The sequence below is a fragment of the Microtus pennsylvanicus genome, chromosome 5 (assembly GCF_037038515.1).
Source record: "Microtus pennsylvanicus isolate mMicPen1 chromosome 5, mMicPen1.hap1, whole genome shotgun sequence".
In the NCBI taxonomy this organism is placed as follows: domain Eukaryota; kingdom Metazoa; phylum Chordata; class Mammalia; order Rodentia; family Cricetidae; genus Microtus; species Microtus pennsylvanicus.
In genome coordinates, this window is record NC_134583.1 from 56,730,217 (window position 1) to 56,758,042 (window position 27,826).

Sequence of the window (27,826 nt, forward strand, 5' to 3'; positions counted from 1 at the left end):
GGATTGTAAATTCCTTGAAGACAGGCCACTGTTCATTTCTCAGTCTGTTTACCTTAGCATCCAAAGACAGTGCAGCTAGAACTTGCTAAGAAAAAAATTAATACCAGGCTTTTCCCAGATTCTTCTCAGAATTGACCCAACCAGTCCTAATGAGGAAATAAAAGTAATCTTCTCTCCGTGACCCTATTACATAATAAAACACAAAGCAGAAAGTGGCTTTTAGCAGTGAAAACAGCCATCTATGTATGTATGCTGCCTTGGAAACCAGGAAGTTTTAGCTTGGTGGCATTAGGGCAAATGGAAGAAGGCAGGGCTGAGGAGGGTGGGTAAGTGTATTCTGCTCATATACCATACCAGAGAATGCTGTGACCACCACCTGGTCGTCCCCTTGGACAACAACTGTGTACCGCATCATCCTCGAATAACAGACACACTGGCACTGTTGATAAGACAGTCGTGCATTTACAACACCTTAAATTCCATTTTCAATGAGAAGCACATTGGGTAATCAGATGAGGTAATAAAACACACTGACCTGGATCTGTTGCTGCAGGAGATTAATCTTGTGCTGCTGCTGGAGAAGTTGCTGCTGTTGTCTTGCGATCTATCAGAAATAAAGTTCCATTAGGTTAAAATGAAATGCTTTGCAGCTTTGCCATTACCCCCGCGTCTCTCCTACTACTGTACAAACGCTTTGCTGCTCCTCCATATGAAAGACTCCCTTTGGATGGAGGCAGTGCGACCAGAGAGGAAAGAAGGAGATTCTGAGCCAATGAGGTGCTCCTACTTTACCCAAAGGTGCAAACTACAGTCTTGTGCTCTAACTGAGAGCAAGCTCCTCAGTTTACATTGACTGGTTGGAAACCACAGAACTTTGGAAACTAGATCCTTCCAGAATAAAACAGGAGAACCCTGACCGCTTTTGTCCAGAGGTTAGCCTTGCTGGGAAAAGTAAAATCTGCAACAATGGGCTTCCTAATGTTCCACCGGTCTACTTATGTCATTTGACATGGTACACTAACAAATATTCTCAAAGGGACATAAAAACATAGTAAACAATAAAACAAAAAAATAGCTTTTTGGATGGCATTCTCTGACCTACAAAGCATTTTTAGGACAGAGATGCACATGTTCTATTATACAGGATTTGCATGCACTTGTTCTATTATACAGGATTTGCATGCACTTGTTCTATTATACAGGATTTGCATACAGGTATTATAGTTCCTTGCCTTACACAGCAACCAAACTCAGCATCTGGAAAAGTTATCTGGTCTATAAAAAGAAATACTAGTCATGAAATTCAAACCTTACTGGAGATCACATCTGCCCCTTAGGATGGCAAAAGACTTCCATAAGAAAGCAGAGCTTGCTGCCTAACTAACCAGGTGCTCCCTGTCTGCCCACTCACTGCCCACCTTACAATTGACCATAGACTTAGGCTCTAAACAGGATTCTTCCAGATCATGAACTGTGAAACAAGGAGACATGGAGAGCCCAAGAGCATAGCACCCAGGAGGACATAATTCCACAGTGTTTGTGGTTAAGAGTTCCTCCTCCTACCTATTTCCAAAAGCCAGGATTCTAGACCAAGCTGTGTTGGATGTGAAAATAGGTGTGGATGGCTCCAGTGCCCACCTGTATACATCCTCCTGTCACACTCCCTCACCTAGAACCCGGGAAACACCCAAGCATGTCATCCAGCGTGTGACAACACAGAGGGAGACTTCCTGATGCTGCTCCATGGTCTGACAACAGCTGCCTCAAACTGGAAATATAATGCTGGGGCCTCTAAGTGACTCCAGTTTGAGAACTGGGATTTCTCTTCCCTAGAGCTTACAGTCCAACAAAAACAGTATTTAACCAGGTTAGGATGGGCTTGCTAACACTCAAATCAGAAACGGACCACTCACTCTGTAGCTCTAGATATGGACACTGGAACCCTTGACTATTTATTTCCTCTTAGCAAGCTGGTGAAACACCACCAGGCATCTAATATTGATGGTCCCTCGTAAATGATGAAGTGCTGCCTAGAAATGCATCGGAAACACCACAGCGCAATTACCATCATCCACTCTCCACACATGGGTTTGACACAGTGAAGTATGGTACATAAGCACCATGTGGCTCAAACTCGGAATTTTATTTGCCAATCGGTTGAGCTACATGCTCGCTTCATTGAGCATGACAACCTAGTTTTAAGTGTCATTTAATTTTCATTTTGAAATATAATTACAAAGTGTTCACTGTAAGATATCACTCGTCTGCAAATGTGTCAAGATTAATTTGTGCTAGCTTATTCACAAGTGTCAATAGTTAATTACTGTGTCATCTCTGGATGGCTAAATGACATTCTAACTTCTGATTTTTTACAGTGTTCCTTTATGTTATTTTCCATTAGGGGCTGAGTCCATATTCCTACATGTGGGCAAATACTCAAGCATATAAAATACCAGACGTCACAACTCATTAAAATCAACAGAGCATATACTGCTCTATATATCCCTGTAAAATACATTTAACTGAAAAGATAATTCCAGTAATAATGTCAGATTTCTAAAAACTGCACATTAATTTGGGTCTGTCTGATCTAGGGCATGAGAGACTATGCTATAGGATCATTGTTATATTAATGCACTCTGGGAGACAAGAAAATCATTTGTAAAAGTAGTTCATTTTCTAAAAGACATACATTTAAACTCTGATACCTTTTCTTCATACTCATTTCTGACTCAATCATGTCTTTTAAGGAGCCATGAACTGATTTGCTTTCAGTGACTTATCTGCACTCTAGAAAGTGACTAACTCACCACCCAAACCAATCCGACCTTCATGGAGGAGGGACAGAGTAGTCATAATTACCTTGGACAGTAAGCATAAGCCAGACAGGGATATCTGGCGGGAATGAGCTGTATGGGGCTGGGGAGGAATCACTGGGCAAGTGAGCTAAAAAGTCCCACGTTTCTCCAGAAGATAATTCCTTCTTTTCTAGAGAGGAAAGTGAGGCCCGGAGAGAACTGCGGCAGCACTGGGATTAGCTGGGCACCTCTGCAGATTCCTATACCTAAGCAATTCAAGTCACACACTTTCCAAAAGTCATGTCTGCTTAGCTAGGATGTTCCCTTAGCTCGGATGCATTTTCCCTCAGTTTTCTTAAAGACTTGATTTCTAGAAGTCTCCCTCCTCTTTTCCTGCCTCCTCCCTTCTTTCTTTTCCTTTTCTTCTTTTAAATTTTCCTTGTTTTATATTCTGAAGAAGCCTACAACAAAAAGACCAATCAGTGTGATTGCTCGGGGAGTTTGGCGCCCACCCCACCTCATCTCCAGCTCCCTGGCTCCTTTTGCCAGCCTCACCTGTTCTTGTTGTTGGCGAGCAAGGTCCATTTGCTGCCGCTGTTTCTCGATCTGTGAGGCTGCCAGCTTTTTCTGTTCATCGTGCGCTGCCAGGAGCTGCTCCCGCAAGCTGATCAGCTGAGTGATCATGGTGGAGAGCTGGCGTTCCTTCTCTGCTAGGCTCTCAGGTGTACCTAAATGAAAACGAGAAGAAATCTCACAAGCTTGAGGAATGTCTGAAGGAATCAGAGAAAGAAGAGCAGAGTTTTGAAGGAGAACCCCTTAGACAAGGGTCTGGGACAGTCACTATGAGTCACTGTGAGCGCATGTGTGCTGTGATGTAGTTAGTGTTGTCCATGCTTAGAACCATATTGTCACCTAGACTCTCCCTCCCCCTCTAAAACCAAAACCAAAGCAGAACAATCTACCCATCTACTCCTTCTTATGACACACCCATCTTTTGAGCAAACCAAGAAATCTGAGGTTCTATAGGTACTTGATGGTGAGTGTGAGGGAGAGAGATTTTCTTCAGTGGTGTAGCTACGAATAAGGAGCCCCAACTCCTGAAAATGACCCTTTACCCATGTTCTGAAAATGACCCTTTACCCATGTTCTGGAAGTAGCCCTAAATAAAGTCATTGGGTTACCAAAAAATAATCAAACAAAAACAAATTAGAAAAAAAAATCAACAACAACAAAAGACAAGAAAACACGGGTGTGGGGGAGACTAGCTGAGAAGGGGAAGGCCATAAACTCCAGCAGAAGGGGACAGCAGAGTGGAATGAGAGGCAAGTATCAACAAAATACATCACACACGTGTGAAAGTGGTGTGACAACCACCCTACTATGTGTAACTAATATGTGCTAACAAACACGTTTAAAAAGAAAACAAAGTTCTATAATTATGACTAAAATTCAAAAACTTTAATATCTTAATGTTCTATAACTTCCCTCTCCTCAATGACGCAGTATCAATAGCGAGGAAGGATATAGCAGGTGCTTACTAAACAGTATCTAAGGAGCTTCCTCATCACTGTCCTCAAAGGCTTTCTATTGTCAAATGGTCTGTCTGAACAGAGGTAGGGGGTCACTCTCTTGGCCATAGAATAAGTTTTCAAGAGAATCAAAGCTGCTTTAGGTAAGAAAGTATTAAGGTTTTGTTGTTTGTTTGTTTGTTTGGGTTGGGTTTGTTTTTGACTAGGGATCAAGCTAAGGTTTCCACATTAGTCCTCAAAGGCAAAAATGTTTCTTGGGGCCCCCCTCGCCCTTTTGCCATTTGTCACTCGTCGAAGGAAGAAAACAAGCTCAGAGGCTGGAAAGGTTATGCATAAGGATGTGCAGTTTAATGAACGCAAAGATGCTGAGCACTTACGGTATGCGTTAATGGCACTGCACAGTCTTTTATGGACAAATTGCACAGCTTTCCTAAGTAAGGGGGACAGGATCCTTTTGTGAATCTAAATTAGAGCATTTTACCGCAGCATAGGATAAGGATCACAGCCACTATGTTGGAGCCTCACCGGTTTCATTATAAAGAGGAGACCTTTGCTTTGAAAGCTTTTCAGGAAGATCCAGCAGCTGTCAAAGGGGCTGAAGAGTGCTGATTTTTGTGAATGTGGAAGGGGAGACTTTCAGCCCTGTGAAGCCCTACCCATACCTACTAAGAAACAATCGAAGAAGCTAAAAATATCTTAATTATGTATGTCTCTACTTTCTGAGTGGCCCCTAGGAAGAAGGTGTCTTCGGAGAACACTGGCGAGCCCTTGTTGGCATGTGATTCCTTCAGGGGAAGACAGATGGCTGCAGAAGAGCAACCCAGTTAGAAACACCTTCGGATCACAAATTATAGGCTCAATGTCCTTTATTTATGGCTAGAAACCAAATATGAGTGAGTATATCCCATGTTCCTCTTTTTGGGTCTGGCTTACCTCACTCAGGATAGTGTTTTCTATTTCCATCTATTTGTATTTTGTATTTTATTCAAGAAGTCCTTGTTTTTTACTGCTGAGTAGTACTCTAATATGTATATATTCCATACTTTCTTCATCCATTCTTCCATTGAAGGGCATCTAGGTTGTTTCCAGAGAACTCAAGAACAATGGCAAAGGGTTTTTGATCTTACTGCATGTACTGGCTTTGGGGGAGCCTAGGCAGTTTGGATGCTCACCTTACTAGACCTGGATGGAGGTGGGTGGTCCTTGGACTTCCCACAGGTCAGGGAACCCTGATTGCTCTTCTAGCTGGTAATGGAGGGGGACTTGATTGGGGGAGGGGGAGGGAAATGGGAGGCGGTGGCAGGGAGGAGGCAGAAATCTTTAATAAATAAATAAATTTAAAAAGATAAAAAAAGAAACACCTTCGGATTTTTAATACCAACTCAGATCCTTAATAAAGAAGAACTCCCTGTGTCCCTGCAAGGAGGACTGTTCTAAAAGAGTATCTACAATCAAAATTAAAAGACAAGAATGAGATACAAAAATGGAGAGACACTGATTATGGAAATATACAGCGAATCAGGAATGGCACTTGGAGATCATTAAAGAAGGAGAACGGATTTTTATTTCATCAGTAGAATTTTAGGTTTGGTTTAAAAAAAGAAGTTCTTAACCCAGAAATATTAAATAAGAAACCTATAAATGTAGGTTGCCAAAGGAAACCAAAAAGTATCTTTAAAAGCACAGAAAGATCCACTATGTGCAGAAATGAGAAGATACAAGAAAACTAAGAAACTCATTTATTTACTGATTTCTTCGTTATCAATCCAGTTCACACCTTTTGGATGGGAGCAATGTGCCAGGTGCTATGGCAAATAATCACCGTCTGAATGTAAACTACAACAGACAAATTGCAAGCAAACCAAGTATTTAAAGGGAGCTTAACCCAAGTTTGGATCTAAGTTCAAGGAAGGAACCATAGAAAAGCAACAATTTAAAGAGAAGAACAAGAATTAACTAGGTAAAGAGTGGTGATGGCTTTTGATCAAAGAACTTTGAAGAAAAAAATGAAACATTGCCATGGAAAGGGAACTACAACTAAAGGGCCATGAGTAGTGGGTGATCAAGAGCTTCCCAGAAGGAAAAAAAAATATAGGCTAGGCTATGCCTGTGTATGCTGGGCGTATATGGGCTTTGGTGTGTTTCAGAGATTACATAAAGGTGATCAAATATGAATAAGGAAAATAAAGGAAAGGAGGGTACCAGATGCGGCTAAAGAGGCAAGAAAATGTTACTCTGTCCAGTTCATATAGAGCATGTTTGATGAGTTTTCTCTCCATTCTAAGAATAATGCAACATCACTAACATTTTAAGCATGGTAGCTCTGACTGTGATGTGGAGAAAAGGCTAAAAATTTCAGAAATCCATGGAGAGTATGCATGCTTTATTGCCTATGCATTGTGTCCTATCCTTAATCCACTAATTTCCTTCTTATACATAACTACATGAGGTGAGTTCAGAGGCTTGCTGAAAACCAGGACAGCTGTCCTACACTGTTCTTGGTTAACAAAGCACCAAAGACACTTTATTAAACTTTTGGACAAGGACCAAAGGCACACAACTTGGATTTATGTTTATATTTCTCAGTGAAGATGAAATTTTACTTTCTCCAGTTTTAAAGCTTTTTCAATAATCTTTCATTTATTTCTCTTTTCCTTCCATTTGGCAAACAGAGAAGCTGAAGATGGTGTGTAAATGACAACTTCTCATTCAAGGTGAGGCCAACAGTGCTATCTATAAATGCTTAGGTGACTCTGTTATATAGACCAGAATAATAACATTTAACTGAATCATTTTACAGAGTATGAAGACAATGAAACTGCTTGTAAACATTAAAGGTGACCTTAAAACTCTGTCATTAGACTTAGCCAGGTGTTTAAGGAAAATAAAAAGAGACAGTAACATTTACAATTTAAGGATTTAGGTACTCATATAATACTATCACTATTTTTTAACTTAAGTAAAACTTATCCAATAGATTGATAGATGATTAATAATTTATAGATGATTGATATAGATGATAGAAAAGGTATATTATTTATAGATAGATAGATAGATAGATAGATAGATAGATAGATAGATAGATGATTTGTAGACAGAGGAAAATGGTAGATAATAAATGATACATAGATATAAATAGATGACAGGTAATAGCTAGATGATAAATGATAGCTAAATAGATATAAATGATGTGTGATGGGTGATAGCTAGATGACAAGCAGAAAATAGATGTTTATGTAGCTATAAACCGCAACAAATGGCCCTGGGTGAAATGTACCAGTATAGCATATCTAAAATTCCTTGAGAATGAGAAATTCTATGTATAACCATGTAGCTAGCCCTTGAGTTCAGATCAGGGAGCAATGCATTCAAACAACACAATAGCTTATGTTCTTTCTCTATATGCATAGGTGTTGCAGGGCGGAGTGACTTTTATGTTCCATACCCATTGTATAAGTTTGGCACAATTAATTTAAAGATCAATATTTGAACCTATGCTAATAGATAGTTCTGGTAAATTGATGAAGTGTTTATCTACCTTGCTGTAATAGAAATAATAAGAGGTGTGAATCATAGTGACCAAACCAATCTGAGAGTACAATTTATTTCATTCCCAAACACATTTAGTTGAACTAAGATTCTGCTATTACAGAGAAACTAGAATGGCCAAAGTGGGAGAAGAGGCAGCCAATGGAGCACATGGGACTCCTAAATACAGTCAGGGCTTGTGAAGGTGGCAAAAGACTATAGGACACTTCTTTAATTAACTTAAGGAGATGAGGAAAAATCTTACCCTACATCATGTTTTATGACTTGACAAAATCAATTTGAGAGATAGATATAAAGAGATAGATAGATAGATAGATAGATAGATAGATAGATAGATAGATAGATAGATAGATAGATAGATGAGAAATAAACAGTGGTGTCTAAGGATGCACTGAGACAGCAGAGGTCATGGGTAGCCTGACGCCATCTGTTTCACATCTTTAGACTATCTTGAAATGACTCTCTCAAATGCATCGCCAGGAAATAGCCTCCTCTGCCTCCCACACAAAGCCAGAGGTGTTTCATAAACCACAAAAAGGGAGCCAGCGAAAAAGCTTCTGTACATAGCCTTTCTCCAAGTCAGTGTGCCTGCTTTTATTGTATGTCACACACGGGGTGTGCCTGACACTCCACTGTAAACCGTATCTATTCTCCGACTGCAGAGGCAGAGCTGCGAGCTGCAGGATGATTTTTCCTTTCTTTTTTTCTTTCTTCCCTTTTTTCTTCCATGGGGTCATCTTTATCCCCAAACCACATCTGTCTTGAGTTTCTCTCGGATTAGTAAGGTGGATCAGTGCTCCCCAGGGCCTGCTCTAGCTGAAGTATTTTAATTTGACTAAACACCTGATTTATTTTATCTCTCCGATGAGAAAGGCAGTTTGTCTTAATAGAGCCTGTCAGCCCACAGCCCCATTCACAGCAATTTACAGGCAGCCGGGGACGCGGCGAGAGAAGAGTGCTGCGATTCTGTAGTTTACCCTCCTCTGGAAAGCACCTAAAAGCAGCTATTCACTGCTACTGCATGTGGTATTTTAGAAATGAATTAGCTTTTTATTCAAGTAACTACACTTGTTGTGAATAGCTTATCTGTAAAATTGCTACATTCACTACTGATTTTATTAACCTTTGGCTCTATCACAAAATGGTCTTCAGTTAGGAAAGACCTTTAAAATTGACACATTTTTTTTCTGAGGGGCCTTTATTCCAATGACTTTAGATTTACCGAATTTGATCCATTGAATTCTTTACCAGTTGTAGTTAAAATTTTGAGTCTCAATAGGAAGTCAATAGTGTGTAAATAAGGAAACACTTTCCAATATGTAAATATGGTGGCAAATTCCCTCGTCAAAAGTTTTCAAATACCATCTTTTATTATAACAGTTTCAGAAGCAGCCCTCTAGCCTTTTTTTTTTTTTGGTCAGAATCTGGAGAACCTTGAAAAATTTACTAAAATAGGTAATTTAATTTTTAACTTTTATAAGTCTATCTTCAGGTACAACACCAAAGGAAAAAACCACAAAAATATGTAAGAATTTACAGGAAACAGATAATTTCTTTCTTGGTATAAGATAAAACATTAAAATAGTAATTTTAATTAAATTTGAAATCAAAAGTCATATTTAAGACTAAATTAAAGGCCTTTCACACACACACACACATCAGTTCATAAAAGTTAGCACCATAATCTGCTAGCTAATTTTGCCCATATGAAACACATGTAATTAAAATTGGTAGCACTAGAAAAATGCAGGGCATTGGAAATATAAGGAGGGCTCCACTTTGGGTGTGGGCTTGCCTCACTTCTTTTTAAATAATCCCATGCCTGTAACTTCCAGAGCACAGGGATTTTCATAGATCATCCCCTCAATACATGTTCTCTTGAAGCAGATCACTAGAGTCCTGAGAGCTAAATTTTTGTAGGAAGAAAATGCAGAAATGTGCATAGCAGTAAAGAGACAGAAAGAGAAAGAGATACTTGAAGAGAAAGGAGGAGGGAGGGCAGAGGGATAAAGGGAGAAAAGGAGGGGAAAAGGTCAGAGGGATGGGAGGAGAGGGAGAAAGACGGAGAGAGAAAAGAGTACAGCTAAATTAAATTCTGTGCATTTCCTTGTATGCCTTTTATTTCTAATAAAATGAGGGACTGTGTTGTCAAAGCAAAATTGACAAAGCCAAATAAAACCAATAGCAAGTAGCAGTATCTGAAGCATGTCCAAGGGGCTCCAACATGGAACAGCACCTAACCAGCCTGAGTTACTTTAGCAGAATTGATAGAACGTCACAGTGAAATTACAAGAATCCACAGCTAAAAATGTCTGTGCTTGGACTGATGGAGAGGGTGGGCAGAGATGCTGGATTAGGGTCCAGTGAAAATAGACTTTTCCACATCAGTCCTAAAAAGTTTAAAGCACTTAACAGTAATTCCAAAGTGACATCAATCCAGGATTTCAGCCAATAATCCAGAAAGATTTTTAAATTATGTTGAAAAGAAAAGCTTCTATGAATCAACTCCCTGGGCAGGTCTAATTGTTTTTAAATGGACATTGTTCAAGAGGAAAGCTGAAAACACAATGCCAGTCACAGAAGAAAGCCACATTTGATCCTTTCTGCCCTCAGATAACCTGGTCAAACTGTTGCTTCTCCCACTGCAGCCCTGCACACATCAGATGGGCTGTGATGTTGCTACTTCACAAGCCCAGTACATCATTTAGCCCTGGCCTTTTTTCATGGAATCTTCTTTTAAATGTCACAAAATAGGGCATCAAAAAGTCAACAAAAAAATAAACAGGGTGAGCTGAGGAGACCCACAACACACTAGAAGGTTCCTTGATAAAAGTTACTTTGTGGTGACTGCCTGAGAAAGGAACCCCTGTCCCAGGATACCAGCAGATAATTGAGTCCTGAATCCAACAGCAATTTTAAAAGCTTTCTACTCTAAGGGCCCCAATGCATCATAAAGATAAAGGATTTCAGAAAAGAAAAAAACTCACAAAGCCCTCTATTATCTTATCAGGCTTTGGTTACAACAGCTGAACCAATAGGAGCAAATCCTGAATGACTTTTTTCAAGACAGCAGAACACTGGAATTGCTTTGTTTCTCCTCAGTCGGCTATTGTCATGGCTCCCATATGCTCCCATCCACTCCTCAGTAAATAAAAAGTTTAATAAATGCAGCAGTTGTGCTCTTAGGAATGACTTCATGGGTGCCACACGGGAAGCTGGCCTCATGGATTGAGACAGAGGCTTTTCTTTCTTTCTTTCTTTTTCTTTCTTTCTCTTTTTTCTTTTTTATTAAATATATGAGAATTTCCTTTTCAAAATGTAAATAAATCTTATTGAAAATGTCTTTTAAATCTGTTAAAGAAGACCCTGGTCCTCTCTAAACGAAGACCAGTCTGCTGTCTATGCCAGGCACACTCACCTCTCCTTAGCGTCCCTTCTTCCTGGCTGTAAAAGGAAGCGTGTTTCCTGGATCGACTGAGGTCTATTCATGTTGCAGATCCTAACTGAGCAAGAACAATCCATGGAACTCTGCCATCTGGGCTCCCAACCTCACAGCTGGGCATCAGCCCATTGTGCTTTATTATCCAACCATTTTGGGGTCCGGAAATGAAGGCATCCTGACACATCTCTTCTTCAGCAGGAGACAGGCTGCCATGACAGTACTACTAGGTGTTTGTGATGGGCAATAGCTATGTCTTCATAACATATACATAAAAAATAATAACTGCCTTTCAGAAACAAGGAAGTCTCTGCTCCTTTATGGAGAAGAACAATGACACGTTTTGTTTCAATCATCAAGTGCTGCAGACTTGACTTCTTTGGACAGTCCATCACATCTAAAGGCTGGGAAGCAGGGAGTAAGACAGATAGGCAGACCTTACTAGGGGTGCTTTGTCTAACATCACTTATGTGTTACATTACGAAGTCTGAACTCTTAACATGGCAATGCTGTGTTCAGTTCACAGGAGAACAGCTAGATCATAGCTAGATGAACAGCTAAATAACTTGACCAAATCACAAAGCAGTTGACTGGATCTGAATCCACATTGTCCAGAGTCAAGGTTACTATCCCTCACTCAGGCTGAGATATAATCAGGGACTGTGCAGAAGTGAGAAAAAAAATGTTGTTTGGACCCACTAAGCATTTTTAATGCCAGGTAAGTGTTAGAAACAGACAACTGATACGTTTTATATTTGTTATCCTTTTAAAGAGTTTTTAAATTGTGTGTGTGTGTGTGTGTGTGTGTGTGTGTGTGTGTGTGTGTGTGTGTGTGTACGTACATTTGAGTACAAAGACCCCCTGCCCCCGGAGCTAGAGTTACAAGCAATTGTGAGTCACCCAACAAAAATGCTGGGAACTAAACTTGGGTCCTTCACAAGAGCAGTATATTTAACCACTGAGCTGTTTCTCTGGTCTCAAGAAAAAAAAATACAGTTTCTCTTTAAAGTTTTATTGCAAAATAAGTTTAAAAGCTGGACTAGGAAATCAAATAGCTAAAGACGTTAGCAAATTGGACTTTGACATGTCATGGATGTGAAAACAGATCTTGACACTGAGTGGCAGGTCTAGAGTTTTTCAAGAATCGAGCAGCCTGGCTCATAGGGAAGACCCTCTATGTACTTATTTCCTAAACCTACACTCCTCTCCCCAAACAACATATGGCCTCCTGGTTCCAAGCCCAGACACAATGATTATGCAGGCCACGGCATTCTCCGGCATTCTCTAACATTCCAGATACAATATTTACAACACCCATGAAAATCTGAGAACTTCTCAAATATTTGCATGCATCAAGTGTCAAGTGGGCTGCTGCCCTGGATGCAGTGCATCTGCAGATGAAGGTAAGTGCTGGCCAAGAGGAAGTTACATAGGGAAACCTGGCAAAGTCAGAGAAAACACCTACGTACCACTAAGGTTGGAACAATTTCTGTCAGCATAAACACACACACACACACAACACACACACACAGTATGCCCATTTCCCAGGTGATTTTGCAATTTATCTAATGTAAGTCAGGACAGCTCCTGACCTAGCCCAACTCACTTGTCACACAGTAGTCCAGTTTAGATTTCCACAGCGACTGTTTTGTGCTAAGAGTTTTATGTACATAGTCTTCTGGACAGTTTTTAGTAGAGGCATTTTATTTTTTATCCTAGTTTATGTTTTGTTTACCTGATTCATAAACATATATATCAATTGTATAATTATTGTATTTTGCATGTATATGAAAAAGAAAATCCGTGTTCTTATGTAACCATATATATGTTCTTGGTAGTTTCCAGAATTTCATGGCTGAGCACCTAGCTAGGCAACAGGCCAAGTGTGCATCCTACCCCACTGTAAACTCAGATGACGAGTCTGTAAAGACTCAGATGGCTGTGAAACTTTGCTTTTTTTTCCATTGTAATTTCATAGTTAAGCACGGATGCATATGTTCCTTTCAATCTCAGCTTGAACTGATACTGTCTTCAGGTGAAAACAGTGTTGTCAGATTTAACTCACCATAGTTTTACGGAGATGCACTATGTTGAGAGTAATGCTTTGCAGTTTTCGAGTAGTTTCCTTTCATAGTTCACAACAGTTAGAATAAAGGAATTAATGAATGTCAGAGTTAGAGAAAAAGACAATTGAACCTGGATCCAGAAGTGATCAGGGGTTTCCTATCACAGGATGATGTTGAACATGCTAAACTACAATATGAGAAAAATATCCATAATATTTTCTGTCCTTTTCTTATAAAAATTAAATTAAAGGTTGATGTACTTTGTTTAACTTATAAATAATAATTTCTTTATACTCTCATAATAAGACATCCATAAGTACACAGAAAGAAAGTTCAATTCAAGGTTTTCAATAGATCATTTTATGACTGTAGATTCCAATGAGAACAGAAATAATTTCATAAACTCATTTTTAACTTTAAAATATTTCTGGTTTTACAATCGTTCTCTCAATTAAAAGTAAAGATTTTAAACCATGTTTTAACATAATAGCAAAATCTGAGTGTGAAATACAGAAGCAAGATAGAACTATTTGAAACTTACAATAAATAGAACACCACAACAGATATGATGGAGAGAAATACAACTCAGAAGTGATGGGATCACAGTTTGAAGAGATGAACGGCAGTAAGACTATTTAAAGAAATTGAATTTAAATGTAAAACTTTTCTAAAGATGGCAATTTGAGAACACATAAACTTCAAAAACAACCATAGATGATCACAGACAGACCTTCTTGATTCCAGGCCCAAGTTTAATACCTGCTCTATTGATTATAGTGCCACTCAAATTGATCGGGAAGGTCATTACCATGGACAAGTGAACAGCTAGCGTGTATTTTCCCACCTGAATGCCAGCTCTTCAGTGGCAATGACTACATTACCAGCATCACAGAGAAAAAGTGCAGATGTGATGCTGACTAGCACTTCTCAGCTCAGGAAAGTTGAAATTACCTAATAACCAATCCTAAATCAGGAGTTCTCAACAGTTGGAGGTGGGCAGCTGCAGTGGTTCACAACCCAGATGGACGACTCTGAATCCCAGGAATCCTTGTGATGTATGTGACTTTCTTCCAGTTTGGGGACCACTCTAACCAAATGAACCTACTGGCCATTTCCATCACTATGTATGTAGCAGAAAAACGAATTCAGAGAAAGGAGAGAGGTAATTTAAGTAAGTTAAATATTAAAGAAGTTCAGGCTTAGGTTAATAAAAGTTTTCAAGCACTTATGATGATCCCAATCCCTACTGTGTGCTGGGGCTAGTCATATTTTTATCTGTATTTCAACAAACTTGGGAAAGTGAGAATGAGAAAGGTTAAAACCATGTCCAAGATCACATGGCTTGTAATTGGTTGAGGCATGACTCTAAGCTAGTTGGTCTGATCGCCAAGTCTCTATCCAGCAAATCACAGGTGCTTTTTAAAAGAAAGAAAACCACAGATAAAATCCAGTTACCAGATACTTTATACATAGTTCTCAAGAAGTACTTCTGGGTTTTTAAATTTTTAAATACTTTATTGGTAGATACAATATTAATAATAGGTAAGGTACACTTCGGGAAATTATAATTTAATATTAAGATCTTATAAACAAATGGAGGGGGACTGAATGTACATGAACTAATTTGAAAATACTCCAGAAAATGTTACAACTAGAAATTTAATTTCAAACTGAAAAGTTTTGTCAAATAATTTTATGAATTTAAACTGAAAGTTAGAAAAAGAGAATTAAGTGGAGGACTGTATGAATTACACAACCTAAGCATTTAAGGGCACATTTAAAAGAGGTTTATATTATTGAAGAAACCACTTCTAAAATCACTTGTTTCAATAAAATTGGCTTATATACCAATACCCTACAGCTAGAGAACAGATTAGGATTCTTAATTGCTCAGAGAAAAAAAACCGTCAAAGAAGTTAAAGTTGAATGATAAGCTAAAATCACCAAACCGTTTTTAGGAAGCTAGTCTACAAGAGCTAGTTCTGGGACAGGCACTAAAGCTACAGAGAAACCTTGTCTCAAAAAACCAAAAAGAAAAAAAGGAAATACATGAAAATATATGAGTAAACTAATTCTTTTTTTAATTTCAAAAATTGGAGAATGACCTTTATTGTGATCCAGATCTGCGTTTCCTAACATTTTAAAATAAATATATCTATTACTTTATTAAACAAACTATAGAAAGTCAATCATATGAACAAAATCTCCTTGGTTAATGGAAATATATAGAGCACAGGAAGAAAACTGGTGCATTGAATAGGCTTTTATAGGCTATTAGCAACTCCATTTGATAATCCAGCTCTGCTCATCAAGAAGAATCCTAATTAATGGAGTATTGGCAGATTGTTTCCAGCTAAACAATCTCAAGCTCTCTCTGACTGTATGAAGGCAATGCAGTTTTCCATCACACTGACACATGCACAGAACATTTGTCGATTTTCTTTTTAAATGTTGGTAAATTCTTCCTGCCTAACTAATGTGCTGGATTCTTGAAAAAACTCAGTTGTCATGCGGAGTTACTGTTTATTTTTTATGTTACATGGCAAAGAAAATTTACCTAATCTCATTTTTGGCAACCATAACATATAAAACCTGGTTTGTCTCATAACTTGTTCACTCTTAGCTTCCTAACATCTACAGCAGAGCTGGGCACATAGGTGAGTGCGCTTTCAAAAACTATTTGAATTCTGTCGTATGACGTCTTTGGAAAACATATCATCCATGCTAGGTGACTCCTTCCATGACGGGAGATAGCATTACTATTATCTCAACAACATGAGTGTGAACTCCAGGACGCCCTGGGAAGCCTGTGTGTAGGAACTCCACTCATAACTTACCCTCAGTGCCGATTTCTAAGTAACATCACAGACACAGAGGATAGAATCCACGATTGATAAATAAATCTCCCAAGAGTCCCATGACATAAGTCTAACTAATCTGCAAACCTGAGATAGGGATGATGAAATTTTAAAAAATAAGTAAATTCAATTAGTTATTTCAAATATGTAGAAATTCATAATAAAATTTATTTTGTAAATATATAGGTGAATACAAAGGTAGACAAATATAGTTTTTATTTAGACTAAATCTACCAATGAACCGTGTTATATAATCTTGGTTCCATGATTTCAGAATTGTCATATATTTTGGAGAGAATTTTTAAATTTAACTAACAAAAATGTTCTATGAATTCTCATGAAAGGTGATTCTTAATTCAAGGAATTTTCAGACTATATAGATTTCTTTTCCTTTTAGAAAAAAAAACAGATTAATAGTTTTACTCAGTAGTTAACTAAACAACAGGAAGCTGCCCATCCAAAATATACTGAGCAACAAAATGTTTATATTTTATAGCATTATATTAGTATAAGCTTTAAGTTTGATGTTAAGTACATAATGAAAATATAAACTCATAAATAAACATGTCATTTATGTTTGTTCCTGAAGATTCTAAACTCATATGCATATATAATGAGGAAATAGTAAAGTTCTTTATAAAGAGAGAGACTAGTCAAATGTCCCATCTAACATAAAGAAGATAAAGCAAAATTTTTCATAATGCCAGTGAAAAATGGTACCAACTTTATGCAGGTGTAGGCAGGACTTACAGTTCAAAGGAGCTAGAGCTAACGGCTTCTGAACAGATGCTTTATAACATCATCTCTCCTAATGTACATGACAGGCCTAAAATATTCACACACCAATATTGCTTCAAAGACTTTTATAGCTAATTGCTTGAAAATTAGTGGCAACATTACTAAATGCCTTACTAATCCCAAAAGTATCTCCCACAATATGAGTAGAATAGCATGAAAGGAAGTGGCCTGTCCTCCAGAACTGATACCTGCCTGAGCCCTAATTACATTTTCAAGTTCATACCTCATGAGTTCTATCTAACCTCTCAGACACTTCTAATTGTCTTAACAATAAGGCATCCAAGGGTCTGTATAAAATACAACAAGGAATAGTGGGTGTAAAAACACCAATGGCTCCAAACTAGGTAAACAAGCGAACAGAATAGTGAGGAAATATCCTAAATATGCTTTGAAAAAGGAACGATGGTTCTGCCAGACCTGGCGACATGGCTCCACAAGATCCTGGAGGTATGTCTTAGCTGGGTTACCTCATATTATGAAGGTCATAGTAAGAAAAAATGTGTAAGAAGCAGTGGGATCAAAATTTTTAAATGAAAAAGACTAGATTATTAAAACATGTTTTAATTAAGAATTTAATTAATTTAATTTAATTAGGAATTAATCAAGAAACTAGCCAGATATGGTGGCCCACATCTTTAATCCTAGCACTTGGGAGGCAGAGTTAGGTAGATCTCTAAGATTGAACCCAGCTTGGTCTACAGAGTAAGTTGCAGGACAACCAAGCCTATACAGAGAAACCCTGTCTGTAAAAGAAAAACAAAAAACAAATAAGAATTTTGAAAACAAATGACTGAATTACTGCAACCCAATGTCACTAAATACAGGCACGGCACCTTTGAAGTTTCTGTTCTTTTCCTTTCCTTCTAGAACAATTTCAATTAAATTGTTAACTATTAACATTTGGAGAAAACTGGGTCTTCTGACATCCTTTTTAAAGCTAAGAACCAGTCATGTCAAAGCAGAAAAGGACAGAAACTAAAAATGAGCACTCATGTTTTCTGTGTGGCAGGGAGATAAACAGGCCAAACATTGGCCCGAGAAACCCACACACTGCAGGAGTTTGGGGCCAAATGTATTCTAGATGAAAAAGTGTACTTTGGATTCAGGCAAAAGCACTTCCAAGTTTTAATTATCTTTGCATCAAACCAAACATATGGGCAAGCAAAATATCAGCCATGGTTGTGGTCATGTGTAAACATGCAAGCCCATTCATGAGCTAAGTACAAGCACGCGTGCAGCTGTTGTCCGAGTTCTGCGTGCGAGCGAGAGCACAGGTAGGCAGCCGGCTCCCAGAGTCCTTCAGATCAGCTGGACAACTGCTGTAGCTCAGATCCCCAGGAAAGAGCAAGACAAGAAATATAAAGCACGTCATCAGCAAGATGAGGAGATGTAGTCATTTATCTAGCCATTAAAAATCAAAGCCACAATAGCCTACCAGGGTACTCTCTCTTCCAATAAAAAAATACACAGTAAGTAATTTTGAACATGAAGTAACTTATTTTAGCCTACTTTCCTACTGAATCAATAAACTGATAAAATAACCTATCAGTAAACTGACTTGCCTAAATAGGTATCAAATGAGATCACATGGAAACTGTAGCTTGCAATCCAGTAAGACAGGAAGGGTGACACTGTTTTAGCTAATTTCTTCATGAAAATCAACCAGACACAATAATAATCCGAGGACTGAAAAAGACCGGGACATGCTTTGAAAGCTAGGATATTATCTACAATCACCATTTTGCATTATAGATATTATAAAAAATGGTAATGTGTTAAAGCTAAATGTAGTTAATCCACAATGCATATATCACAAACATCAAATAATGCCTAATAGTACGTACAATTTTGTCATTTAAAAAACTATTTTTAACAGTTGCTATTGTCATCCCCACCACTTTATCAATGATGGGTCACACAGGGAGTCACATAGGCAGCACTCAAAGAGCACAGAGCCAGACTTTGAACTCTAACACAAAACTATTTGCTTTTCTCATTCAAAGCACACAAGTTGTATAGACACACACGCTGATAGTATATGCTGAAGAGGCAAAGGGCAGGAGGGTCACGAGCTCTAATTCAAAACACACTGTTCTTCCATTTTTCCCCACACTTCATGTGAGTATGTAGATTTGCTTGTGTGGGGCACATGTGTACGTGTACAACTGTACACTCATAAGTAGTGTACACCACACACACAATGTGTGGAGGCTTGAGGCTGCTGCCAGGGGTCGTTCTCAACCGCTCTCTACCTCATTGAGGCAGGTATCTCAGATGAACCCTAAGCTAGCCAGTTTGCCTGGGGGATCAGCAGCCTCTGCCTTCCAAATGTTGGAATTACAAGACGGGAACCACACCGCCCAGCATTTGTGTGAGCTCTGGGGATATAAGCTCTAGTCCCCACTCGTGTGCAATGAGCACTTGACCACTGAGACATTTCTCCAGTCCCCAAATATATCCTTTTAGATTGGTATCTGAGAACATTTTCCTCATCTTGAAATTTTTGGAGCTCTCATTAGCATCCAAGCACCATCAGACTGTTTTGTGTTTTGTTTTTCCTTTCTGAAGTCCCAGTCAGCCCCCATATGCAGCAGCTAGGAGAGCCACAGGAGGAAGCGTGAGTGTGGCTGTGTGCATAGTGGCCTTGTGTCTGTGTCCGTCTCCACTGCAGCTCCGGCTTCAGACACCTGAGCGTATAGGGCACAGGAACTTTATGCAAAGAGAAGTACTTTCCCCAGCACTCCCTACTGCTCCTCATGCTGGTTTTGTCACCGGATGGGGATGGCTTCTAAAATCAATCTTATCTATTCAAAACTAATTGCAAAGTCTTTTTTGAAAAGCGTGATTATCCAGTCACAGACTCATAAAATCACTGTTGGAAAGAATCAAGGGATCATTAAACCCCACATTTTATAAGTAAAGAAGCTAAAAGCAAGAAAGGGAGGGAGGCACAGTTGTAGCTGATGTCATGTAGTTAATTAGCTCCTGGCAGAGTCAGGAATGGAACAGACCTGTGTATCACTGGGAATTGAACCCACAGCCTGTGCACGCCTGTGAACTTGGACCAAGCTTTTTCCCAGCTCTTGGAATCAGACACCTTGGTCTCAGAACAGAGTTCTTTCTGCTACAGCATGTTTCTTAAATTAAATAATTCACTTTAATTTCTCATTAGTTGACTCTGTTAACCATTTTCCTGCCTAAAGGAGTAACATGGATCCTTTACTTATTTTAGCAAATTTGAATTTCCAAAGTATACCATACAATCTATCAATGAAATGCCAATCAAATGACCGAAGCAATCATTGGGGTGGGGAGAGCATGTCAACAATAGCACGGCTTTCCCTCTAGACTCCAGAGTCTTAAAGCCAGCATGAAAGTCTTCCCATAATGCTGGTTTGGAGAGGTTAATAATAGTTTCGGTGTAATGAATATAATAGAACCAGATACCTAAAATACAGATATAAAACTTTTTTATAAAATTGCTATTTTTCTTTTTCACTGTATTGACATTTGCCCTGATGTGCAAAAGTAACAGCAGGTAAAACCGCTCTGACTTTAGCATGAATTAAGGCACCAGCACTGCCCTCTGCTAGCACACACTGACACCTGGGAGCACATGCTCACATTTTATCAACAGGATGACTTCACCTAAAATTTCTTGATAAAGCAGCAAAATAAATTAATTTTTAAAGTTAAATTTGGAGTAAACTTTACAAAATAATGTGCATAACCAAATGAGAAATAAGAAATATTTTTTGCTACATGCCAAAATATAGCACGTTGTCTTGAAGAAAAGCACTTGTATGATGCTCTGAGGCCTGAACTGAATGCTTTTCCTAGAGAAAATTACAGTTGGTGGAGAAAATGAATGGTGGATGAAGTATGGTCATTCAGATTTGCATCTTTGACAAGGATTTTGAAATAAAATAAATTCAGTGTGCTTTTGAAAAAAAAGGATTTTAAAATTAGGTCTACAATTCCTGGTCTTTGTGGTTTAGAACAAGTTATTTGTATGTTTCTAGAACATTGGCTTTCCTTTGTATGAGATTTGGAATCTCCACCAAGAGGAACTGTTGTGATATCACTCTAGATGTTTTTCTATGTTCAATAAAAGATGAGTGTGCAGCTCTTCATCTGGGACTAGGAGGAGCTACAAGCAGTAGACGGCTGCTGAGAGAGGGAGAGTCCATGTCCTCCAGGGCTGAGGTCCTGCACACGTTCTCCAGTCCCAAGGATCACCTGGGCATGCATCCAAGTGAACAACACTACGCAAACCAGTAGGTTGTGTATGTGTGTGTACACAGATGTAACAGTAATATTAAGGAAGAGGCCGTGACTTCGCGTGTGGAATACTTGGGAGGAGTTACAGGGAAGAGAAGGTACAGAAGTGATCTAGATGCAGTGCTTGAGTATTCCCCAAAAATACTTTTGAAAGCAGAAGAAGAACCTATAAGTCATGCACATTGTTGGTAAGAAGGCAAAATGGCAGCTATCAACTGACAGCTGGCTGAAAAAAATGTGGTCTAGATTTTTTCACAAAACAGTACTGGAGAAAAAGGATGAACTGCAGTCACAGAAGATGAAGCCAACGAGGCAAAGAGAGTTCAGGACTTAGGAAGAACAACAGGAACAGGCCTGCACTCTGGAGCTAGCTGCAGTGCAAACTGACCCGAAGGATAAAAAGATGGGCCCTGGAATGTAAGGTTATGAAAAGGTCAAAATCCAGACCAGCAATCCAACAAAAGAGCTGAGACAGGAAGTCCACAGCAACTCCCCTAGTCTCTGTTTCTGCTCTTTGTCTCCCATTGCCTCAACCCAGAATCCAGTCACTGTTGAAGTCCATAATGCTAGCTGGGACCTGCTGTGCAAAACTAGGCTCAGAATTAGGGAAGTGGTGTTGGTAAATCTGGGAGATGAAGTTGGGAGTACCTTTCTATCCAAGCTGGATGTAAAGTTTTCAGAGGGAAACTGATGACAAAAAGCTGCCTCTATCCAGCTGAAAAACTCAGAGACAAGGTCTGTGCTGGAGAAAGCAATCTGAACTCTACCTGTCCAAAGTTTGAGACACTGAAGAAGGCATAATGATGCTTGCTAACCCAAATGACTCTCTTTATTTAAAATACAATCCTTCTATTTCTTGAAGAAAAATAAATCTAAATCATAATTTGACCAATTTCTCTTTAACATCCTCATAATTATGAACTAAACTCAGTTGTCACCTGAATGTTGCTGGAGATGGTTGGCTTTTACAGAAAGGCCTACATGTTAGCCATCTTTACATCCCTAACACCTAGCACTTGAGAACTTCTTTATAAAGATTTGTCATAGAACTGGAGAGATGGCTTGGTGGGTAAGAATATTTGCTGTACATGCATGAAAACTTGAATTGGGATCCCAGCACCCATGTAAAAGCCCAGGGCATGGCCAGGTTTATGCCCTGTAATCCCTGCACTATCAGAGGCAGAAACAGGGAGAATCATTGAGTCCCCAGCTTAGCTCCAGTTTAGTTCCATGCTTTTTCTCAAGTGAAGAAAGTGGAGAGCAATAGAGCAGGATTGACAACAACTACTCTGGCTTCTACATGTGTACCTACACACATGTGCACACATACCCTCCCCACACACACACAAATACACACTGGAAAGAGTGTTGACCAGACTAGTGGAACTGGTGAAAATATAAAGACTGAAAATGCACGGGAAATTACAGACTGTCCCTAAAGTTCTGGCAGCAGTGCAGTTCTAATGAGAATTGCTTGCTTCTACAAAAAGAACCTCCTCAACTTACAGTAGACTCCGTGTTCTCACTCTTCCTGTGGCAGGAAGTCAGGGGGAGGACAATAGCCACACTTCTAAGGACAGTGTGAGGAGGCTAGGCAACTCTCAAGGCTGTTGTGAAGCAGACAACATGGTGGGGGTGGGGAGCAGTGAGAGCCACTTGTAGCTCTGACACTGAGTGGTAACAAATCACATGTATCTAATTGTTTCCTCTGCTGTAGAAGCACAGCCTCCTTCTACTTAAAACAACAACAAACAAGAACTATTTAATGGACTCGATATATGGTAAATGTTTATCAATCCAACACATTTCATATTGCTGCCACATGAGTTCATATGAAAGTCTACAGGGTTGTTTTATGTTTCCATTTTATATAAATTAGATACTAGAGATGCAATCTTTGCAGTTTTAGTTTAATATTTCCAAATATTAAGCATGTTGGTTTCTGTAGTTCTTTCCCTGTGTCTGTGGTTTGACTGCGATTAAAAGCTACACTAGAAGAATATTCTCATGTGTATAAGGAGTTTCCTTGGCACAGCAGTGCGCCAGCACAGAAGCCCCTCCTCGGTATTGCTAGGTGTCTGGCAACTGTGCTGACAGCAGCTTGCTGCAAGTACTCGCTCCCTACACTGATTGCTAGTCCGAGATGAAACGGTGTCTGTCTGCCACTTTGTCTTTTCCTTTTCTTCAGATAATTCTTTCCATGAAGTGTCTAGTTCATGTTGAACCGGTTTGGATCTAGTGTAGTCCTAGGCTTTGGTAGCCTGAACTGGCTTCATTACGAGACCCCAAATCTAAGCTAAGGGACTGCACATGAGCATGAAGAAGGATAGAAAGAGTTCCATGCGTTAAATTGTCTCCATCCAGTGTTAGGGAAAGTTGGCAGAGTTTAGGAGATCCAAGAAAAGGGTATATACTTACAAATACAAAAGCTGCCTGTCTCCGAGTTCCATTGACTTTGAAGGGAAACACTGGTACTCTTTGAACTCAATTCCTCACTAATGTTCTCCTTAGAATGTCTAATCTCTTCTCTCCTCCCTTTACCCTGGATACTTTCACATCTAACATGTACTTAAACACACAAAATTAGAAAGATACAATGAACAATGCATACATTAAAGCACACTGAAGCTGGAAGCTGTCTAGTTCACACTTGGTTTTTTTAAAACTAAGATGCAAGAAAGGACTTTCCTATCAGCTACTAGTGGAGATAACTTAGAATAGTAAAAGTGTGTTACCCCATACACTCACACAGCCTTGTGTCTGGTTACAATCCATTCCAATGAGAATGAAATACATCTTCATAGTGAAGAAAGAAAACAACATTGTAACAGTGTGTAAATAGATAAATGCAAATTAGGAACACCAGTTTCAAAACCAGCCTCACATAATAAAACTCTTCTAACAAAACTGTTTCCAGAAACCTCATTAAATTTGACAGACTATTTCTTGTTGGCACCTTTAAAGTCTATTGTCACAGAGATGACTTGTTAAGGATACTTCTGCATACATTTTGATTACTAGATGGTCTTATGACTTTCATACCTTACAACAATACTGTACAACAGAACTTTCCAGACAGCGGAGATTTTCTGCCGTTTGCTGGTTACTATGACAGTCACTAAACAGATACAATGATTAAGCACTTAAAATGTGGTGGAGGAGCTAAATTTTAATTCTGGTGACTTCCCATTAACTTGAATTTATTAAATAGCCATATATTTCTAGTCGTCCATATTGGGTAGCAGATCTAGAGCTATCTCAAAATCCTTTCCATTTATCAAAGCCTAAACACTGGTTTCTAACTACACAACGTAAGTAGTCGGAATTGGAAAATGTCACCCCAAGATCAAATACTATCAACAATGAGTAGTTTTTCTCCTTTTAGTGTTGAAATTCTACACATATGCTGCCGTGTAGCCGTGTCTTATGGCCTGGATCCCATTTTCACTGCTGTTATCTAACCTGGGTAACTTAGCTTTGTGTTCTGTATTCTGCTGATCTGTGCCCTTGGGCGTCTCTGCTTGGTCCTGCAGGATGATTCAGCTGTATTAACCATGAGCCCAGGCTCCCACACTCTCTTTCTCCATAAAGAGATGCAGTTTCCACTGGAGTCATATTTCATTGGTATTTTAATAAATAAATTACAACAGCCACACTGACTAGCTTTACAGACCAGGCAGTGGTGACACACACCTTTAATCCAAGTAGTCACACTAGTTTGTCATAGAAACCAGGTGGTAGTGGTGCAAGCCTTTAATCCCAAAACTAGAGAGACATATAAACCGGGAGGAGACAGCTCTCAGACACGGTCTCATTCTGAGATTCCTGGAGGCAGGATTGCCTATTCGAACTAAGGTAGAGGTAAAAGCCAGTGGTTGGCTCTTTTGCTTTTCTGACCTTCATGTTGAACCCCAATTTCTGTCTCTGGGTTTTTATGAATTGTGCTACATTCCATTCCAGATCATGACTAGGCATCAAGTCCATGGTTCTAAATTCATGCCTGGTTCTGCTTTCTCATCTTCTCAAAGCTGTACCTCCTTGAATGGAAACTGTTGTACACAATTTGATGACATGATCCTTAAAATAATACTGTTATATTTACTACAACAATCGTCTGTAGCCCTCAAATCCAAAACACTGGTCACTCAGAGAGTAGCAGCAATCCTATTGTTTGGGTGAGAGAAAAAAAAAGGCTAAAGCTGACTCCTGATATTTCTTCACAGAGAGCAGAAAATTACACTAACAGCACCTGGTGTGACAGGAAGATTTTTGATCAGAACCACACAGGGTCGTTGTTTCAGAGAGATGGCAATCTTCTCCAACTGCTTCTCATAGTTTTAACTTAATAATTAACTGGAGTACAATCTGTTATTAAAATTCTATTCATGGTTCATAAGGTTTTGCAGTAAACACAGAAGTCTGCATGCCATTGTGCTAGAAGTATAAAGAGCCCAGAAGCCTTCCTAGCAGCAGTGTCTGCAGCTTATCGTCTACTGTTGTTTAGGTGACATACCGCACATCCTTCACTGCAGAGCAGCAGATCGGCTAACCTAGAAAACCAGAGGATACTATAGCACAATACCATGCAGAGACAGGGCAGGTCTACACTGCAGTTAATAGCAAACTAGAGAAACCAAGGTGCAGTTCCACTAAAGGACAACCAAGAACCTCCAACTTAGAGAACTTACACTAGCAGAAAGAGGAGATTTGCACTTAAAAGACTATAAATGGAAAAATTAAAGACATAAGAGAATAGAAATGATGACCAAATTCTCAAAACAAGGAAATGCACAGTTCCTATTGTGATGTCATAGCCAGGACAGTAGTAATTGGTGCCTGTTGTTTAGCTTGCCCTCTCTGTTCGTCTATCTGGTTCAAACACTAGCTCAAAAGAGTTGAGAAACTCATGAAGTAGTGTGACCCAGTGGCGTCTGGGTGGCCCAGAAGGGGCCAGAATGCAGCAGCTATGATCCCAGCAGCTCAGAAAAGACAGTAGCTTAGCAGCATAGAGTCCTTGATTTAAACCTTGGCATAGCCACTATTATTATCTTGGTGTCTGGAGAAGATTGCTCTTTATTCCTGAACTCTTCTTCCTCTTTACTAAAAGAAGAGTGATGATGCCCACCTCATAGCCTTAACTTGAAGATTGTTTGAGATAAAAAACACAAAGCAATGTGACATACAGCATTTGCTTAATAAATGTTATTTCTTATTATTGTCATATTTTCTGCTCTTGGTTTTAAGAAAGTCTTTAAAACAAGAAATTCTTGGGACTGGAGACATGGCCCAGCAGTTAAGAGTACTTGCTGTATTTGTTGAAGACCTGGTCTGATTCCCAGCACCCACCTGGCAGCTGACATCCATCTGCCACTCCAGTTTCACGAGATCCAATGCCCTCCTTGGGGACTGCACACATGTAGTGCACAAACATATACACAGTTAAACATTCATACATATAAATATGCAAACCCCACAATGAGCAGTCAAGGTGGATCTATAGGTTGACTGAAATTCTACAAATATATTCCTTCTTGAAAAACAGAAGAATGAGTAAAATGCATTCTCAAGATCTCATCTTGGCTATGAGATTTATGTTCAATAAGAAAAGTTTCGTTCTGGTTGGCAAGATGGCTCTGCAGATAAAGGTGCCTGCCATTAGGGCTGACAACTCAAGTTCAGCCCCACGGACCCACGTGGTAGAAGGACAAAACAGACTCCTACAAGTTGTCCTCTGCCCTACTCAAGGGCAGCACAGTGAGTGCCCACACACATACACGCCTCTAGTTTTCTTCATGAAACAGAATATATAATGCAGAAGGCCTCCTCAGAGTCCTTCCTGGTACTTTACAGGGAAAAGAATCAATCATGTTACTTCCTCTAGTATTGTTTGAAGCTTACCAGTCACTTCTGCATTAATTCTGAGGCCATCTCACAGGAGAGTCTGTAAAGAATATTCCCTCGGGTCACAGAGATCTCCTCCCTTTTCCTGACATCCCAACTGAATTTACACAGAGACCTGGGACAAGTAAGAAGCCTAGGAGAAGAATCTTTCACATCCACCTGGGAGGGCAGACAGACACAGTGCGCAGCCACCATGCTTCCAGGCAAAAGCCCACTGGCACAAATTGTGCCTGAAAAAAATAAAAGGGCTCCTTTCAGTAAGCAGTAGAAAAGAAATCCAGGGCTCTAGGTGGATCCAAAAACCTGTGTTTAAGCAAAACCACAGCGTGGCTGTGCCTATTTTGTTTTCTTTAGCTTTCCTAAAAAACTTCTATTTATGTGTTCTTGATGTTACCAACCTAAAGTCTGGCCCTCAGTAGGTTTCCCCACGCTCAGCCACAGACATGAGTAAAGTACTCCATGAGCTTCACTGTCTCGCAGCCTCAGTACCAGGGATAGGATCCAACAGTAGAGGAAGATGCTTCGGGAAAAGGCATAGAAGCTGAAAGTTGCTGCAAATTAAAGTCAACATGGTAAAAGCCTGCTTCTTCACAAGATAGTGGAAGGT

At 39.3% G+C, this 27,826-nt stretch overlaps 1 protein-coding gene across 17 annotated transcripts in view; it reads right to left on the minus strand.

The window, feature by feature from the left end:
- Positions 1-27,826, minus strand: part of Sox6 (SRY-box transcription factor 6) — a 551,747-nt gene that overhangs the window by 179,539 nt on the left and 344,382 nt on the right. For all 17 annotated transcript variants that reach the window (XM_075971960.1, XM_075971963.1, XM_075971969.1 and 14 more), the window contains 2 exons: positions 3,354-3,526; positions 536-604 (listed from right to left, as the gene is read on the minus strand). In XM_075971960.1, coding sequence (XP_075828075.1) covers positions 536-604; positions 3,354-3,526 — 242 coding nt within the window. The remainder of the gene's footprint in view (positions 1-535; positions 605-3,353; positions 3,527-27,826) is intronic.